The sequence below is a fragment of the Myotis daubentonii genome, chromosome 10 (assembly GCF_963259705.1).
Source record: "Myotis daubentonii chromosome 10, mMyoDau2.1, whole genome shotgun sequence".
Taxonomy (NCBI): Eukaryota; Metazoa; Chordata; class Mammalia; order Chiroptera; family Vespertilionidae; genus Myotis; species Myotis daubentonii.
In genome coordinates this window covers 66,139,880-66,159,331 of record NC_081849.1, presented here as the reverse complement: position 1 = coordinate 66,159,331, position 19,452 = coordinate 66,139,880, and the positions used below count along the sequence as shown (strand labels likewise).

General features: G+C 42.7%; 1 protein-coding gene across 2 annotated transcripts in view; it reads left to right on the top strand.

The window, feature by feature from the left end:
• The first annotated feature begins 743 nt into the window (after nt 1-743).
• Nucleotides 744-19,452, top strand: part of CPVL (carboxypeptidase vitellogenic like) — a 103,623-nt gene continuing 84,914 nt past the window's right edge. For both annotated transcript variants that reach the window (XM_059712658.1, XM_059712657.1), the window contains exons 1-2: nt 744-898; nt 16,831-17,019. In XM_059712658.1, the coding sequence (XP_059568641.1) occupies nt 16,854-17,019 (166 nt within the window). In that variant the 5' untranslated portion in view covers nt 744-898; nt 16,831-16,853. The remainder of the gene's footprint in view (nt 899-16,830; nt 17,020-19,452) is intronic.

The window sequence follows — 19,452 nt, the reverse complement described above, 5'->3', positions numbered from 1 at the left end:
CTGAGACACACAGAGAGAAGCATGAACTCTAGAACTCTGAATAACTGTGCCATATCTGAACCACGGGGCATCTGGGGGACTTAGACATGGGAAGGATTGTGAGTTTTGTCTTTTTCCTTGCAATACCTTTTCATTCTGTCTTCTCCAGAGTCTGGCTCAGTGCCCAGCACCCAGTGATGGTCATTAGTAAGTAAGTACTCAGGTCACTTACAAGAGATGTGACTCTGAATGGGATACCTAACCTCTCAATCTCAGTTTCCGGCCTGCAAAATGGGGGTAATTACGGTAATAGCACATCCGGTTGCCCTAGGATTCCTGCGCAGTAACGCAGGGAAAGCTTTCAGCACTCAGTGCCACGCTCACCACTGTGTCAGTGTCAGTGATGGGACTGTGCACCAGCAGAATGCGCGTGGGCTTTTTAAACGGCGGGAGTGAAGCACTACTGGATTTCCAGATGCAAACACTCAGCTTGCAAGCAAACGCTCCTGTGAGGCAATCATTTCGAAAAACAGTGTTGAAATTCTAAGACAGCAGCTTTTTAAACGCAGGAGAGAAAAAACGCACAGAGGAACAAACCCACGGAGTCGAACCCCTGCCCATCTTCCTCCGTTCATTTTTAAGTCCCCGCCCCCGCCCCGCTGGGCTGCAGGCTGCTCCCAGGATGGGAAGTGCTGACTGGGCGAGGCCAGGTCCCGGGGGAGGGGGGAGGGGACCTACCTGGGGCCCCAGAAACCTGGGTCACGTGCGTCGCTGAGAGGGGCCCTTAAAAGCTGGCGTCCTGCAGGGCACTGGTGATCGGGAGGTGCGAGGGGAAGGGCTGTCTGGCCTCTCCTGACTGGGGAACCGGCGGGCTCGGGTCTGCGCGCACCGAGGCGGGAAGGAGCGCCCACTGCCCTGCGTAAGTGCGCCGGGTGCGGGCGCAGCGGGGCGGGTCCGCACCACGTTCCCAAACGCAGGGAGTGCGGGGCGGCGGGGCTGCGGGGCGGCGGGGGGCGGGGGTGTGTGGTCTCTGGAGCCCTCGGCCCCCAGGAGGAAGGAGAAAGCGCGGGAGGATGCTACCGAGGGCGGGTGGGCTTGGCAGGCTCAGGATTTCCAGGTTGGGGTACTGCGGAGGCTTGACCCTCTGCCCTGCGCTCGCCCAGCCCCGGAAACACCCCCAAGGCGCCAGGCAGGATCCCAGGCGCTGGTCCCCAGGCTTCTTCCCTCCTGGGAAGCATGAGCAGCGGTGGGGCCCCTCCATTACTCAGGGTGAGGCAGGAGCACCGTCTCCTTAGTCCCTCGTCCCTCTTTGGGACGTTTTGATTCCGGGGTGCTGTGGAGACGTGGGAGCGGAGAATCCCTTGGATTTGAGTGCGACCCACAAAAGGAGAGTTGGCTGGTGCGAAGGAAGGCAGGCACATGAGAAAGACTTAATTTCTGCAATGTAGGGTTAGGGGGAAGCCAGGGGTGTGGGACAGGCCACAGCCCCCTGCCCAGGGGACTCCTAGGAGCCAGTTGGATGTGCAGAGAAATGGAAGCGCCAGTACCTTTAAGGTCAACCTGGTCTCACGGGGGAAAATGGGCTTTTGCCATATTTATGGATCCGAATCCCAGCTCTGCCTTTTACGAATTGGTGACCTTGAGCACTAAGCCTTACTCTCTGCACATTTAAAAGACACTTGTTTCCCTAACCGGTTTGGCTGGGTGGATAGAGCATCGGCCTGGGGACTGAAGGGTCCCAGGTTCGATTCCCAGTGCCTGGGTTGCAGGCTTGATCCCCAGTAGCAGGGCGTGCAAGAGGCAGCCGATCAATGATTCTCTCTCATCATTGATGTTTCTATCTCTCCCTCTCCATTCCTGTCTGAACTCAATAAAAATCTATTTAAAAAAAAAAAAAGACTTGTTTTTCACTCTTCCCTTAAATGTACAACTATTTTTTACTGTGTTTGTGTGTGTGTGTGTGTGTGTGTGTGTGTGTGTGTGTGTGTGTAGTAAGAACAGAGATGTTAGGAGAAAAAGAGATCGAACAAGAATGCATTTTACTAACTTGAAAAGTAACTTTTAAGAAAGTTGTTTAAATAGGACCCGGAACACTCTCTTTTTAAGTAGACCGCACTGGCTTTGTGGGCATAGGAGAGTCTGTAGGGCTGCCAAGCCCCTTGGGCTGGTGGGCCTCCTGGACTTCTACCCCAGGTTAACCTAAGCCAGGGGAAACCCTTTGTCTAGAATGCCAGTGTTCTTGGTAAGAAGCCACTTTATTCCTCTTTCCTAAGGAATTGGCTGGTTTGGAGGGGCGGACCCCAATGTATGTGAATCTAGCTTCTAAACCAGTTTGCGTGGGTTTCTACTGGCCTGATTTTATAGCCTGAGAGATAAGTGGGCTTTGACTGACAGGAGGTACAAATGACGTAGAAGAGTATTAAGCAAGTCCACTGGGCTTACCAGTCCACTCCCCTTGAAAACAAAAACAAGAAGTGTAGGCCGTGGGAATGGCACCAGGTGTCTGACCAGGGAGTCAGACCAAACCTAGGTTTAGCAACCTTGATACTTGGGTTCTGGCTAGGGAAGAATTCAGAGCCAAGATCCAAACTGGAAGAGAACATTTATTTGGTAAATCAGAGGTAGAAGAAGTAATTCCTAGAAGAAATGGACATAGGAAATGAGTTATGGAGGTAAAGGAAGGGTCCTTGGAACTCAGGAGTGAGAAAGCAAATAGTAACATGCCTGGGGCAGGGAGGGGGACATAGAAGAGGAGAGAAAGGGGGAGAAGGGGAGGGAGAGAAGAGAGGGAGGGGAAAAGGAAAGGGAAAGGCACTAGCCTGCCCCTGGGAGGAGATGACACTGGGTCCTCCCTCCTCAGGGTTTTAAGGGTGGAGATTTTAGGGGAGGCCCCAGGGGAAGATCTCAATAGAATATCCAGTAGCTTTCCAGTGTGTCCATTCAGGGTTGTGGTCTCCACTCATTGATTGGCCAGCACCAGGGCAGCGGCACTCTCCAATGCAGATGGTCCTGAGGGCAGCTGTGGCTGGTGTTGCTGCTCTTCTGGGCCTGGAGCTGAAATACAACTGAGGCCTAGATGTCATCTCTAGGGAGGAAAGGTCGGGGGTCCAAACAGCCTGAGCATAGGTATTCACCCTGGGGGAGCAGTCCCACCCTATAATTGTCCTTGCTAGGCACCCAGGACTTCCCGCCCTGGTGACACTCTATACCTGGCTCATCTTCTTGTTCTGCTCATGTCTGTCTGAGTGCCTCCCACAGAAGCAAACAGCATGCCAGTATTTTGTTAATGACTTTGTTTTGTTTCCAGAAGCATAGCATTTGTCAGAGGAAACAATAAGTGTTGAATGCTACTCTGGTATGCACAGAACTAAGATAGTGAGGGAGGGAGAGCTTATCAATGCCTCAGAGAACAGCACATACCCATTTATTAGCACCCAAATACCCCTGGGAATGCACCATTCTTAAGAGGAAGCATAGTGAACTTGAAAGAGAGAACATGTTTATTTACCTTCAAGTGTGGCTCTGATACCTCAAAGCTATGTACCTTTAGACAAAGTACTTCTGTTCTGAGTGGATACAGGAGATGGAATACATACATGCTTACTGTGTGCAGGCATTATGTTAAATGTTTGCACACACAGGGTCCTTCTTGTGGCCCCTCTGGTGTGGTCCCTCAGTTGTTTATTATCAGTGGTCTGCCCTCCAGCCCTGTCTTATTTCCACCCCACTTCTTGAACTCTGTCAAACTCCCTCAGAAATGCAAACCCCTACAGCTAAGTTTAACAATCACTTCATTAGTTCTCCTTAAGATCACACATTTGGTCCTCTGCGGAGTTCTTTTAGAGTGAACTAGAAGAAAACTCTAGTTTTGTTTACTTGTGTGTTTTATTCCATCCATCTTCTGCTTTTCCCATTGTCCTGCTCATTTACATATCTATGGTCACTTTCTCCTTTCTCCTTACTTTCCTTCCATTGTGAGACTTTGGAGAGAGGGGGGAATAGGATCTGGGGCCTCCAGCAAGATTGTATTGACTCTGTAATCGATTATTATTGACTCAGTAGACATAAGGATTGTGCTCCGTTTTCCTTCCTGAAGTCGAAAGGGGCCAGCTGCACACTGAGCAATATAGGATTCGGATTGGGAGTGAGGCCATCACCCACGAGAACTTGAATTGAGCGCAGTGCTGATTGGTAGTGGCTTAGAGACTGAGCTTCTTGCACCTGATGCTAGCACATTCCCGGTCTGCCAGAGTTACTGGGTTTGTGCCGGTCTCTTCTCTGTGAAGGCAAGTACCAGTACTGTATCATTTTCACCTTTGACTCCACGAATTTTAGCAAAGTATCTCACAGTTTATCAGTTGCCCAGAAAATCTCTAAGGAATGGAATTCTATGAAAGGAGAGAAAACTGTGTGTGGAAAAGAGTGTGGGGGACTCGCTATGTTTGAAAGGGCCAGGGAATGTGATTGTGCCTGGGCAAAGCTGAGCAACAAGAAATGTAGGAAGTTAAAGACAAACCCATTCTGAGGCTTGTGTGGACCCCATGGTGCAAAGTTGATATTTGACACACAGGGAAAGTGACAGTCATAGCTAATTCTGAAAATGAAACAATTTCCTGCCTGGGTTTCTTGATGAAGAATAGTATTATCAATCAACAAATCAACTGGAAATAATGTTTTTTCTCTCCCTCTAAGGATTGGAGTGTTTGTAGAATTGACTTGGCTTGGGAGAGAGTTCTGTACGCTCAGGAATAGGGGCCGGTCTCAGAATAAGAGAGCCCGCAGCTGCCCTGATGCTCTGGATTAATTGCCTCTTCTCTCTGTATGTTGTGGTCTCCCTCACTTCTCTACCTGGTCTCAGCACTCCTTTCAAGGGCATGTGGGAGCTCACTGATGAAAGACTACCAGGGCTACATGTGCAATGACACAGTTTGTGTTATTAGCCTACTTGCAGCACAGGAAGACACCCGGTCAAAGGATCAGGGATGTAGGAAGGAGACTCGGGAAGGTTTGGCCGTGTGCTGATTGGGTCAGAGGGGGAGCCAGCGAAGAGGGGACACTGGACGGGCTGTTGTCTAGTAGCCATGGCAATTCAGCAGCTGACCACTCAGCAGTCTTTGTTCAGGAGGGGGAGAGGCAAGTGGGGCTCGGGCATGTTGGTAAGAAACCAGTGACTGCTCAAAAGAAAGGGCTGTCAGTCATCTGGCAGCGGCAGTGTGGCCTCGGGTGTGTAGAAGCATTGCCAGTGTTCTGTGGGGAACATCACAGTGTGATTAGCAGGGAGCTGATTTTCACTTTCTCAGGGATCTGGTATTCCCTGTTTCTCTGTCTGTCTTTTACACACACACACACACACACACACACACACACACACACACGCACGCACACACACACACACGAATGCACTAATGTATTAGTTTCACAACAAAATCACATAGTGAGAAATCTAGTTACTGATGCCACCGTCTGCCCAGCCGTCTAAGTCAGATTTGGGAATCGTCCTAGATTCTGTTCTATTTCAACATATAATATTTCATCACTCCCAAGGTCCTGCTAATTTTACCTTCTAGTTATTTTCAACCTTCCCTGTTTACACTATTACTATCCCCTGCCCAGCATCATCATCTTTATTCTGGGTTATTATAAAGCCCAATTAATAGTTTATCTGCCTTCTGTCTTTGTAGCTGAAGTCCATCCTTGCACCATGGCCATAGTATTCTTTACAATTATGAAGCCCTAGGTAGTTTCTCACCACTGGAGGGTAAAGACTGAGCGCTCCAACAACATCCCCTGCAATGGCCTCTGTATGATTTCTCTAGCTTCTTCCTGCTCTTTAGCACTTTGTACTCTCTGCTTATATCTTGCCTTAGGGAGTAGTTATCTATTGCCATACAACAAAGTTGGAAAAAGCATAACACCCACAGCCTAAGAAAATAGAGAGACAACAGTAAATGAGGAGAGTGGGGAAATCATTCAAGTAGGCATTAAAGTCAGGGTTAGCTATTAGCTTGGAGCTTCGCATTGGTCCAGGTAAGTAATGGTAAGGCCCTGGATTCGGACCTGGGAGTAGAGTTAGAGGGGAGAGGAAGAATTTGACAAACATCCAAGACGTGCAGTGGTGGCTGGTTGGCTGTGGAAAGGCAGCAAGAGGGAGGCAGAGGAGTCCATCGGTCTGGGATGTCCAGCTTCAGAGCTTGAGTATTTCCAACCAAGACGAAACAGGGAAGTAGAGACATGTTTAGGGAAGAAGGTAATAAGTTTACATTTTGAGTTATTGTTAACTACTTTTGATTTTTGTCAACATAATTCACATCCATGGGTGAAAAACCCAAGTCGCAGTACAATTCTCATGGGAAAAAAAACTGTATTCCTCTTTCTACTACTCTCCATGCTTCTCTTCTCTCTGAAATCTCGTCCCCAGCTTTCACCTGTTTCTTCTAGTATTTAACTCCAAATTTCTCAGTGATCTGCCTAATCTATTTCTTGATATCTTGAACTCTTTCTTGATTTAGAGTTGTACTTAAAAAAAAATCAACTTGAGGTATTTGTCTATTAAGGTGAGAACTTATCACTTTTCCTAACTTATGTCTCAACTTGCCTATCCTCCACCCTGACCAATGGTTACAGAATTTGTTGTTGTTGCTAAATTCATTCCTGATGAGGACTTTATTATGTAAGTATTGCTCATTGCTGAGCTAAGTAGTGTACTCTCATTGCAATACCTTTCTTGTACAGTTTGATATTCTTCATTGAGTTAGTAATTGCCTCTTTTTTATTTAGTTTTCTATGTAATTATGAGGACTTCTGTCCAAGCCTGCTGACAGAACTGTAGTATCCTTATGGATATGATTTTTCACAAAAACTCATGAGGTAGTTAGTTACATGCTTTTTCCCCCTTTCCTATGGATTGCTCTGTCTTACTGCTCCAGTCTGCATGGGTGGCCTCTAGGTAGAGCTGTCATCCTGGGACCTCTGTCCTCTTAGTTCCCCTGTTAGTGGGATGCCACATAATTTTCTTTTTTACTTTACTTCCTCAATTTGGTGGAACACGTTTGCCACTAGGTTTCTGAGAAGTGGTATATGAGGACCAATTTTTAAAAACATACATACACCTGAACATTCTTTATCGTTACACTTGTTTGATAGTTTGGCTGAGTAGACAATTCTAGCTTAACATTCATTTTCCGCTTAGAATTTTGAAGCTGTTGCCCACCCCTCCCTGCAATGTATTTTAGCTGCTGTTGCTACTTTTGAAACGTCTAGTGCCATTTTGGTTCTTGATTCTTTTAATGTTTGTTTTTTTCTCTCTCTTGCTCCCAGTTTATGTAGTCTTTTTATTCCTGGAAACTGTTCCATGTCTTTTCATGCCTTGATCTGGGAAAATTGTCATCCCTTTCATTCTGCAAATCATGTCCATACTTCTGCTAAATGTTTTTGTACTAATTCTTTAATAATCTCCTCCCCTGAATTTGATCTGCCTTCTTTTTCTAGAATGCCCATTACTCAGATATTGGTCTTCCAGAACAAATCTCATAATGACCTTCTTTCCTCTTATATTTTTGCCCTTATATTTTCTGTGACTTTTTTGTCCCTTCTTTTATCAAAAATTTAAAACCGCTATTACCCTATTTTTAATTTTCAGGAGTGTATTCTTGTTCTTTCTTTTCAAGACAACTTTCTGTTACTTAATGAATGCAACGTCTGCTCTTATTCCTGTAAATAATTTTTTTGTTGTTTTTGAAGGGCTACCTATTTCATGTATGATTGTTTCTTTTGAGGTGTTTTTCTTCTTCAAGTAGTTTCTTTTGGTCTTTCTTTTAAATTAGAGACTTTTTTCCCAATGTGCAGTGGTTCTTTGCAGTCTGGTTGTGTGTTAAATGTGAGAAATGAAGTCACTGGTTGTAAGTTTCGCTGTGTCCAAGCGATTTGTCAGCAGCTCCCTGGCGCCATGAAATCGATTGGCAGGACCAAGAAGTTCCACGGAGGACCTCACACATCAGCGTCGCTAGGTCCTTTCTCTAAGAGGTTGCAGTTATCCCAGAGAGGCATCCTCAGGCTCCTGCGCAGGATGAGGGATGGAGGCACATAGTGTGTGCTGCCAGCTTTCTTGGAGCTGAGTGTTCAAGGCCTGGGTTCAGGACACGTTCAAGTTCAAGGGGGAGTGTTCAGGGTATGTCACTGTGGAGACGTAGCTTTAAATTGGGTGCCTCTTCCCCAGTGTTTACTGTATTTACTATTCCTAAGTCTAGAGTTCCCCTGGTTTAATTTTCCAAAGAATAAGTGTTCTACAGAATAAGTAGGAGCCAGGCCGGGGGCGGTGAGGTCTGAGCCTTTACCTGCTGTTACAGACTTGGACCAAGCCTTGTGCAGGCTCCAGCACTCAGAATGTCTGGGCTTTTCTGTGGTTGTGTAACGTGAGTTAGCTGGCGTCTCATCTATATTCTGCTTTCATGCTCTGCACACTATTCGTTCTCTTTCCATCTCACGACAACAAAATTTGACCTGCCCTATGTGCTGCTGCTTTTCCTGTTCTTGTGGGCCATGGGATTTATACCTTTTAAAAAATGTCTTCACTGCACTCTAGCAGTTTTATGAGGGGGCAGAAGTAAATGTGTTCAATTCACTCTGCCTTAGCACAAGGATTAGGTTCCACTTTGACAAGTTGCGTTCACTATGCCCATGGGGCCTGGGGCAAAAATGTGTGGCAGGCAGTTGGATAGATGAGGCTAGGCTTTTAAGAAGAGCTATTATTCTGAGCGGTGTCAGTAAAAGGTGCTCGTTAAAGTGATGAGATTACCCTGGAGAGAGAGTGGGGAGAGATGAGCTGTGGACCAAGGAGAGAATCTGAGGAATCCCCATGTTTAAGGGAAGGCAGAAGAAGAGGGAACTCTGTAGGATAACATTCTAGAAGATCTACGAGAGCACAGATGACAGAAGGCAAGTCAATCATAAATTGCCCTAAAGGGTAATATCATTGTATCAGAGAAATCAATTAAGATAATGGCAGAAACTTTTGTTTTGAGTTTGGGAATATGGAGATCATTAATGATTTTGGCAAGATGGTATGGACCGAAGTCAGAACGGACGAGCCAAAGAGTGAAAATAGCTTTTCTGATTTTAGAAACTGCTGATAGAAGCAATAATAGATGTGTTTCCATGCTTTTTCTGTCGTCTCCACTTTGGATACTCTACCCACTTGATTTTAAAATACTTAATGAGGGGATGTGGTTTTGTATCCTTTTGTTCTTGCTAACTGGTCCTTGTGTGACTTTGTTGTCTTCTGAAGGTCCTGTGAAGATAGTTTAGCTGATTTGATTTTAGAAATTATTTCTGTGGATCAACTCTCATACCTTCAGGGCTGGAGTGTGCAAGCCATATTGCGTGGGCTTCACATTCTGGATATGTGGGTGACACTGATACTGTTACCCAAGCCTTTGTGCAGTTACATGTATGATGAAATGTTTACAGCATAATAGAGACAGTGGGGGGCACTGGGAAAAAAATATTCCAGCCTGTTACACTCAGAATAAAACCCAAATCCCATTCTGTTTGAGGTTTCTGAGGGAGCCCCAAAATAGCAAACTTCTCTCCATTACCTGAAATTGAGAAGCCAAAAGAGCAAGGCAGGTGGACAGTAATAGATCACTTTTATTACTGAGAGAGGCTGGGTTGAGTTGGAGCTTTTACTTCTGGAACAATGGGCTTCCTAGGACTAAAGCCCACAGTCCAGCAGAGCAGACTTGCCCCGCTGTTCACAGGCCCACACCTGGCGGAGAGAGAAAAACACTGCTTCCTGTGCGACAACAAGGAAGTTGAGACTAACAGTTTCCCCAAATTTATCAGCAGATATTTTTCCACCTCTCCCCCCACCTGGTAGAGTGAGCAAGGAAGTAACAAGAGGCCAGCCTCACCGTTTATGGAAACATGGGAGCTGGGAAGAAGTGAGCCCCAAACACCACCATAATCTGATACCCGATCCCACTTTGTACCACCCTCCCACCACTCGCTGGACTCCAGCCTCACTAGATAAGTTAGAATGAGGTCATAATGACAACTGCAAAGATAGCATTTCCAAATAAGGCCACATTCTGAAGGACTTCAATATATATTCTGGGGGGAAACAATTCAGCTCGTCACAATTCACACAGCCACTTTGGGCAAAAGATAGACTTAGGAGTCATCCTTGCTTTTTCTCATTATATTTGAGTTTATTAACAAATATTCATGGACGTGCCTTCAAAATGTAGCTGACCACTTCTCACCACCTCCACGGCTACTCCCTGACCCCGGCCTCTGTCATCTCCCCTAGATTATTACATCAGCCTCCTAATCCTTATTCTTTTAAAGTCCATATACTAGGTAACAACCAGAGTGATCATTTCACGTAACAACCAGAGTGATCATTTCACATTTCACAATTCTAATTAGACTGGTATTGCTCCTTTATTTAAAAGCCTCCAATGGTCTCCCATTGAAATTAGAAAAAAAAAATCTGAATGCCTATGAATACAGATAAGACTCCACATGTGTTGACCCTGACTACCCTCGAAACTCATCATGTGCCACTTCCTCCTACATCCACTCTATGCCCATCAGCCAACAAACAAACCTTGGTTGCGCCTCAGGGCCTTTTCACTGCTTCATCAAGGCTGGCTTCGCCCAGAGAAGTGTTTCCTGAACACTGTTAGCTCAGACACTTTCTTGAGATCATTTGAAACAGTAAGGGCCTAGGCTAACGGTGTCCCTCCAACATATTTTGTTGAGTAAAAAAAGGTCACAGAACGGTGTTCTATTACATTTTTAAATATTATACAAGAATAAAAAGCCTTTCCTAATGAAATATTGTTGGTTTGGGGAGTACTGGGATAAAGTTTTAACACATTTATTTACAGCAGAACTTCTCAGCAAAATAATAATTTAATTCTGGGAGGATATAGTATGTTGTACTTCCAAACTTACCTGGATAAGGAGGAGGAACTTGGCCCATCTAGCACCTTTTGGGACATGCTGGTATTGGGACTGTAGAATGGTCTTTGGAGACAGATAAGGACTGGCCTGAATTCCTTGTTCTACCACTTATTAGCTGTGTGAATTTGGGCAAGTAAGTTAAATTCTCTGAGGATCAGTTTCTCATCTGTAAAATGGGAGGTAATAATACCTTCACGGTAAAGGTTAGAAATAGAAATATAAAACCATTAGCATAGTTTCACGACATAGGGAGCATTCAATAATTGATAGTAGTTATTGGTATCATTATCATGGCAATGCCTTTCACCATGGGGATGGTCTTTCTGGTTTTTTTTTTATTTCAAAACTATTATTAATATTTTGGCCCATGTCTACTTTTTATTTCTACCCCCACTCACATTTTCCTTTGGTTTGATTTCAAGGTAAAAGTGTCCTACTACAGTGTCTGATCATACTATTTTCTCCGGTTGCTGATTATTTTCATTCCCTACCTGCCACATAACTCAAGTTTGTCTCCCTTGCCTGGGAGTCCAAGGGTATGGTGGCAGAGATAGGCCCTCCCAACTCATTTGCAAGATGAGACACCACTGTCAGCTGCCAGAGGGGCGGCCTGTAAAAAGGCGATAGGCATATAGTTCCAGTGCCACTTTTGCAGATGGTTGCCCATCACCAGGTGTGCCAGGTACTATGTCCTCTCTGGGACCAGAGCGCTTCAAATATCAATTGTAGAAATTGAAATGATGCCATAAGGAAGATGAGTAGTGGTTCCTTCAAAATAAAGGCTTTCTTTTATCATTTGTTTGCATGGATATCTTTTTCACAAAATAGCTAGATTTGGGATCTGGGTTGGTATTTCATTTAGGGTTGCACAGTAGTCCTTTAATACAGGATCCAAATGCTTTGGATATGCATGAATAATCTTGAGAGGTGACTCTTTTTTAACCAGAGGAACCACTTTCTTGTACTTTTTTAAAAAATTACAGATTTTGTGGAAATGTCTATTACTAGTTGGCCTGTTTTTGTTGTTTGGGGCAATGTTTTAATTGTGTTGGGAGCTATTAACACCAATTAAACATGTGAGGGGACCAGGTAACTGTTTGAATTTCAGCTATAATAATTATTACATCGATGATTTTTACCCTTTAATTGGAATACTTTAAAGTGGAGAAGTTGGAAGGAGAGATGAAGAGAACATAGGGCTGCTTGAAATGTTGGCTCTGTGTTTGGGCCTCATTCTGGAGTTTCTGTTTGCTTCTTCTCTGTTGGTGTAACACACCCCTTCCAGTGGCGGGCTCCTCTCCTAGAGGCCTTGCCTATGTAAGCAGGTTGTTGGTTGCTTCCACACACAGATGACAACTCGGCAGGATTCTCCCGTTTGTCTCTTCTGCTGGTCATTGCAATTGGAATTAACATTTGAGTTGATAGAAAGTGGTTCTCAGCTTATTTTTTAAAGAAGAAACATGAGACCAACACATGCAGGTGTATATTCAATGACCGGCTCTCTGGGGGGCAAGAAAACCCTGATTCAGTGATGGCGAACCTTTTGAGCTCGGCGTGTCAGCATTTTGAAAAACCCTAACTTAACTCTGGTGCCATGTCACATATAAAAATTTTTTGATATTTGCAACCATAGTAAAACAAATATTTATATTTTTGATATTTACTTTATATATTTAAATGCCATTTAACAAAGAAAAATCAACCAAAATAATAAGTTGTGACACGCGTGTCATAGGTTCGCCATCACTGCCCTGATTTGTGGTGTTTGCTGATGGCCATGGTGTAAATATAACCACCATGGCTGACTGGAAGCCATCCATAGGTGTCACTGAACACAGAGTTGGAAAGAAATGCCTGGTAGCAAACTGTTGTATAATCCACCCACCTGACAAATACAGAAAAACTTAACTCCCGGACACAGATAATAGTAAAATGCAGTAAGATAATTCAGAAGTGGTGAGTTTTGATATTTATGACATTTTTTTAAATATAACTTATTTAACGGTAAACTTTTATAGCGTAATTTGTAACAATGGCCATGTTGAACTGGCTCTCACAGTTCCTGGAAATCTAGTTGTTGGTTCTAACACACAGACAGGGATCCACAGAAGTCACTGTCTTGCCCAAGGTCTACTGAGTCAGTCATGACAGGATTAGTATGAACTTTTTCCCAAAACCAAATTTCTCTGGAAAGATTTACTTCGTAATGTTTCTTTTTTATGTAACTCCAGCCTCTACTGGTCTATGAAAGGATCTAGGACCATTACAGGCTGTTATTATCTATCGAGACAATAGGAGTCAGAATATCTGAATGTAACTGGAACCAAGAACAGGAAAGTGGAATGCAGATTGGATTTAGCGCCATAAATAAATCCTTGCTTTGAGTATTGCTTGGCCCTACTACTCACTAGCAGAATAATCTTACGCAAGTCACTTACTTAATCCTCTGGCTTCCACTCTCCGGTTGGTAAGATGAAAGAATTGGGCCACGTGAACATGTATTATCTCATCTAGGTCTAAAATATCATGATTCATTTTTTGGATCTATCTGTTCAACAAATATTTGCTTAGAACCAATTATGTACGCATCTGTCATAGACTCTACTTCAGGCCGAATTAAATACAAATGTAAGAACAGTAACTGTTATTAGAACCTCTCACATTTACGCAGATCCTTCTCATTGACCAAGGAGGACATGGACCCTGAGTCTCTGGGGTTCTGTGGCTTCAGCAGGTCAGGACACATCTTCTCAGAATGTTAGGGAGAGAAGGACCTATTGTAAGAGAACAAACAGAACCTGACTCCCAGGAAACGCAAGAGGTCATAACAGGTAGTAATAAGGAATAAGAAACATGCATTCTTTTTTTTGCCTTGTCTCTCAGTTGCTTCACTTTGTCTTCAAAACCAAAAATTGTTTTTTTTCTGATTATAAGATTAATGATTGTAGAAGATTTAGAAATTGTTTAAGAAGTGTTAAATAAGGAGAAAATACCACCTATCCAATTTAATAGCTTGCTTTACTTTACCTAATATTTTAGTATATTTTCAAAGCATTGTCATAGATATATTAATTGCTGTATATAATTTTATCTTTTTGGTGTACAGAAACTTACTTAATTGGTTACATTGTTGACTGCTTTTATTATTCTATAAAACTCTGATAAATAACTTTGTTTATATTAAATGTTGAACATTGGACACAATTTCTAACTGTAATATTTAAGGTTTAGTAAGACAGTGTTAGCAAATCATAAACTTCTGACCTTGAGCTTATTTGATTCTTCCAATATCCCTTTGTATTTGCCTAGATTTTATTCTGTTTCTAAACAGTTCTTAAGAGGAACAGTTTGTCTGAATCCTTCAATATGGTATATTTGAACTGGAAATAGTGCTAATGTTTCATATTATTTCAAATAGACATGATAAAGTGTATGGTGAGTAACTTTTTCTTTCACTTTCTATGGGTAGTAGATTCTGGTACAGGATTTATTAGTTTAGAAAGTACTCAATAATGTTCAATAAGTAAAAAGATTCAGGCTAGTTTAGGATAAGCAAAAACATCTGAGATGGATGTCATGGAAAAAAAAAGACTTTTCCATTCAGGATAATAGCTTTCATTTCATTAGGAGAGATGACAGCTTAGCACACAATTCAGGAATTCTGACTGTTGAGAACTGTGAAATGAAAAATATTGCTTTCATTCACCTACATGCGAAGCCATGACTCTAACAGTTGTTTAATCAAATGTTAATGTGATCTTCTAAGTTGACCCAACTCTTACTTTTATGAATTAAATATGTCAATTAAAATAAGACCAGCTTTGCCTTTCTTGAACATCTCTGAGTCAACATCTGCTTACAAGGGAACTCCTGTAACCAGCCTGGTTATTTAAATATTAATGGCTTCCATTAAAGGGGCCTGGAGGTTTGCAGCAGGAAGACTGAGAAATTAGAAGGCATCATTAGTTTCTTGTGTCTGCCCCCAGGAAAAAAACCGTTTACTGGAAAAGCTTCTTCCACTATGGTTTTAATACCACAGATTTTTTCCCCTGAACCAGTTAGAGTAAGATTGTTGATTTCAAGCATTCCTTAAAAGTAACTGCTATTAAAACATTAGCATAACAAATTCACATAATTTAAAAAAATTATTAGTACTACAGTAATCATTACCCTTTGGCTTCTTGGGAACCTAATTTCAGTTTCTAAATTCATTTTGTTCTTTATTATAGTCAATAATAGGCAAAAGCATTTTTTTAGCTACATACTGTAGATGATTGAGCTTGCTTACGTTAAGTATGGGGAATTCTATTAAATTAACCGTGAAAGACTTTACAAGGATTACATTTTCAATCCAGTTATAATTATACATTTTTATCTTGTTGGGGAAATGTGGCTCAAAAGCTTTTTAAATTTTCTATCAGTATTTTCATATTATGCCAAATTGGGTTGTGATAAACAGGTGGTTAATAGACTTTTACCCATTTTGTGTTTTTAAGATGTTTTAATAGCTTGGTATTTTAAAGCACCAAATAACAGGCGTTATATTTGCATAGTTGCATATTTCTTTTTGCATCCAATAATCTGAGTGGAGTGTTTATTCATTTCATATACTTTGCCTAGACTTTAGAGCTAAGAACGTGGGCCATGCTTAAATAGCAGTGATGCCGAGTGATGTACCAACCCTGATGTAGGCATCATAATACTTAGCAGGATCAGAATTAAGGTGAAGCAAGTGAGGCACCTGCCTTTGGGTGTAACATGTAACAGTCCCCCCAAAAACTCAGTAATCAAGAAAAGTAGTATTTTAATATACTCTTGGAAAAAAATCAAAATCAATGCCAAAAAAATCCATGGTGAACCAAATGTCAAAACTTTAGATAAAAAGATGAGATTTGACCCTGCATCTCCATCTGCCTCACCTGACCCTAGTCCTGACTCTGGCTGAGTTGTAGTTCTGACTTCTCCACTGTCATGCCTTGCATAAAGCACTCCTTTGAGTCAAATTATCTTATCTAACCATGGTGATAATAATCCTCGCTTTCCTGGTGGAGTTATTAAGAGATTGGAATCGGCTGAAAATACAAGGGAAGGCTCATTGTAAATACAATTTGCATGTTTGTTTACAAGCTAGGGAAATCGCCATGCAATTTTAAGCCACTATTATCATCAACCCAGATGAACACTCTAAGCAAACATCAGATTCGAATATCCTTGGAAAGCGTTGTGTTAGTAAAACTTAAGGCCTAACTCCTAAGTTTCTTTATCAGGGAACTATAGGGGCAGGAACCTAAAAATAGTTGGAGGATCCTCCCTATCTTCCTTCTTTCTTTTTTGTTCTTGGATGCAAAGTGTACTGATTTTGTAAGCTAGAGTAGAGGGAACCAGATCCATTTTGTTTGTTTTAAATTTCCCTGCAAAGTGCCCATGGACAACTGAGGCCTCGCCTTTGCTCACGCTCACCCACCCACTGGTGATGCTTCCCCATTTCTCCCGCCTGCCTGAGCTCCACCCATCCCACCTTGCCAAGGCTTTTCTAGGTCCTCTGCCCTCTGTCGTGGATGGACTGTCACCACCACTCGTTTGGTGATCAGTTACTGAGCCCTTGTTGTCTTGAGGCGTTAATCAACTCCATTGCATTTACTGCCCAGACCACAGGTTTAGAAATATAAACTGTTTCTCCTGCTACATAGTAAATCCCTGGAGTAACCCCCTATTAGGCAGTTAATTTCAGGGTGAGCAGGGATTGGGTCTGTTTTATTTAAGTGGTAGCAAAGGGCATTTACACACAATTGTGTTTTGAGTGGATGAATGACTATGGTGCGTGTAAAAGGGTGAGGGAGATAGTTACTCTTTTGATTCATTTGTGGAATGTTGTTTTCATCCTAGGCCTCGAGGGAATAGTTGGTGCCATGTGGAAGGCGACTGTTCTGTTGGCCCTGCTGGTGCTCTGCCCCGGTGGGGACGGGCTGTTCCGCTTCATATACAATAATGCCCGGGCTTCCCTGCCATATAAGGGAAACGCAGGGCAGCCATTATTTCTCACTCCCTACATTGAAGCTGGGAAAGTCAAACAAGGTAAGTCTAATCAGGAAACCGCTGGTGTACTTTTAGCAGTTCTTTTCCTTTTTAAAAAAAAATCAATTATCCTACAGGATCTAAAATATATTCTGATAATTTTTTTACTCACTGGTTTTATTTCAAATATAAATGCTTTAGTGTCATCTAAATTGTGAGCTAAAACGAGAGTGTGTCAGGCTATTTATCTAGTGGTTGAGTTCCTGCACTTCTTTTTTAAAAAAAATATATTTTATTGATTTTTTTACAGAGAGGAAGGGAGAAGGATAGAGAGTTAGAAACATGGATCAGCTGCCTCCTGCACAGCCCCTACTGGGGATGTTGCCCACCACCAAGGTACATGCCCTTGATGGGAATCGAACCTGGGACCTTTCAGTCCGCAGGCTGACGCTCTATCCACTGATCCAAACTGGTTAGGGCAAGTTCCTGCACTTCTGTTTATCAAACTAGTACAGTGTCTGTCTACCACTGGGCACTTAGTAAGGTTAATAGGAACCTTACAGCTTATTATGTATCAGTTACGGGGGCCAAGTATTCTGTATAAACTCAGTTAAGCATCTCAACAACCCAGGGAAGTGAACTCCTTTTACACACAAGAAACTGTGCGGAAATAAACTAAGTACCTTTTTGGAGTCACACAGATGCCAGCTGGTGGGTGCAGGCTTCACACCCAGACAGCCTCACCACAGAATCTATCACAGCCGCTGGCCCCCCTGCCTGGCAGGTTGCCACCCAAACAGCCTAGGCCTCAGTTTCCTCACTAATAAGATGGCGATGTAACAACTTACCCAAGTCGCAGGGATAGTATAAGAATCAGATGAGAAAATGCATGTGAAAACTCTTAATATTCTGTAAATTGCTCTCTAAAGATTGCTTGCAAATGGGGTTTTCTATTGTCATTATTAATAGAAAAAAAAAAGGTGTCATTTGGTGTCATTAGAAACTCTGCTCTTAATGTAAGTCACTGTGTAGATAAATGAATCTTTCTGGACCTCAGTGGGCTCCAGAATCAGCCGTGGGCAAACTACGGCCCGTGGGCCGGATCCGGCCGGTTTGAAATGAATAAAACTAAAAAAAAAAAAAAAGACCATACCCTTTTATGTAATGATGTTTACTTTGAATTTATATTAGTTCACACAAACACTCCATCCATGCTTTTGTTCCGGCCCTCTGGTCCAGTTTAAGAACCCATTGTGGCCCTCGAGTCAAAAAGTTTGCCCACCCCTGCTCCAGAATAGTATGTAGGCAGCTATTCTGAGGAGCTGTAATTAAAAGGAAGCAGAGACATGGGGTGGTGGCTAGAGGAAGCTGTGGAAATGATCCAGCAGAGGGGGAAGGTTGACTGGGGTGGGGGCCACTCTTGCTAGAGCCCTTTCTCTAAGTAGATGAGTGAGAGACATGGCATCCGTGGGAAGATGCCATCACAGGCTTTGGCATCTGCTCTGGAGGACCGAACTTCATCCTTGTGCCTCTGAGGCTGGCGGGTGGGTAGATGTCATGAAAAAGTGTGGAAGTGATGCTGGAGATTTTAGGGAAATGGTCATTTTATTTCTTTATATATTATTTATTGATTTTTTTTTAAAAGAAGAAGGGAGAAGGATAGAGAGTTAGAAACATCGATGAGAGAGAAACATCGATCAGCTGCCTCCTGCACATCTCCTACTGGGGATGTGCCTGCAACCAAGGTACATGCCCTTGACCAGAATCGAACCTGGGACCTTTCAGTCCACAGGCCAATGCTCTATCCACTGAGCCAAACAGGCTAGGGTGGGAAATGATAGTTTTAAAGATCAACAATAAATCTGTCTACTCTATATGGAAAGTATAATAAAGCAACTTTCCTTCCTTTGAAATTTCTCATAGCCAATAGGATGTCATTGTTTTTGTTGTTTGGTTTAAAACCGTATCTTAAGGGTGCATTTGAGTCCTGTTCAGACGTCTTTTCTGAAATACACAATGGTTCCATGTTTCACCATCTCTGTTCTCAGAAAAGGTGAAAAACTTTAATGATGCTGTCAGTGTACATTAATATACATTTGATAATGTCGTCAGATAATGTAGTTAGATAATGTAGTTAGATAATGTAGTCAGTCTTCTTTTTAAAAGATTCTTTTGACTTGATGTAGAGAAGGCATGAAATGATGGTAGCCTGCTGGTGCAGGCTCATATCACTAGACACATATGAAGAGGCAAAATATCATTGATCCAAATCTACCAAATTGGACCACATGCATTCATTCATTCTGGCTTCCGTAAGTGGATACTGATGACTTAGAGATGATGTTCATTAACAATAAATCAAAGCAAATCATGTAGTTTAGAATTGAAGAGCAATGAACTACTTATAACCAACTCTACCGATCTACAGATGAGACTCAGATAGTTTGCATGATTTGTCCAAGCAGTCATAGAAGCAGAGGTGTGTTTAGGACC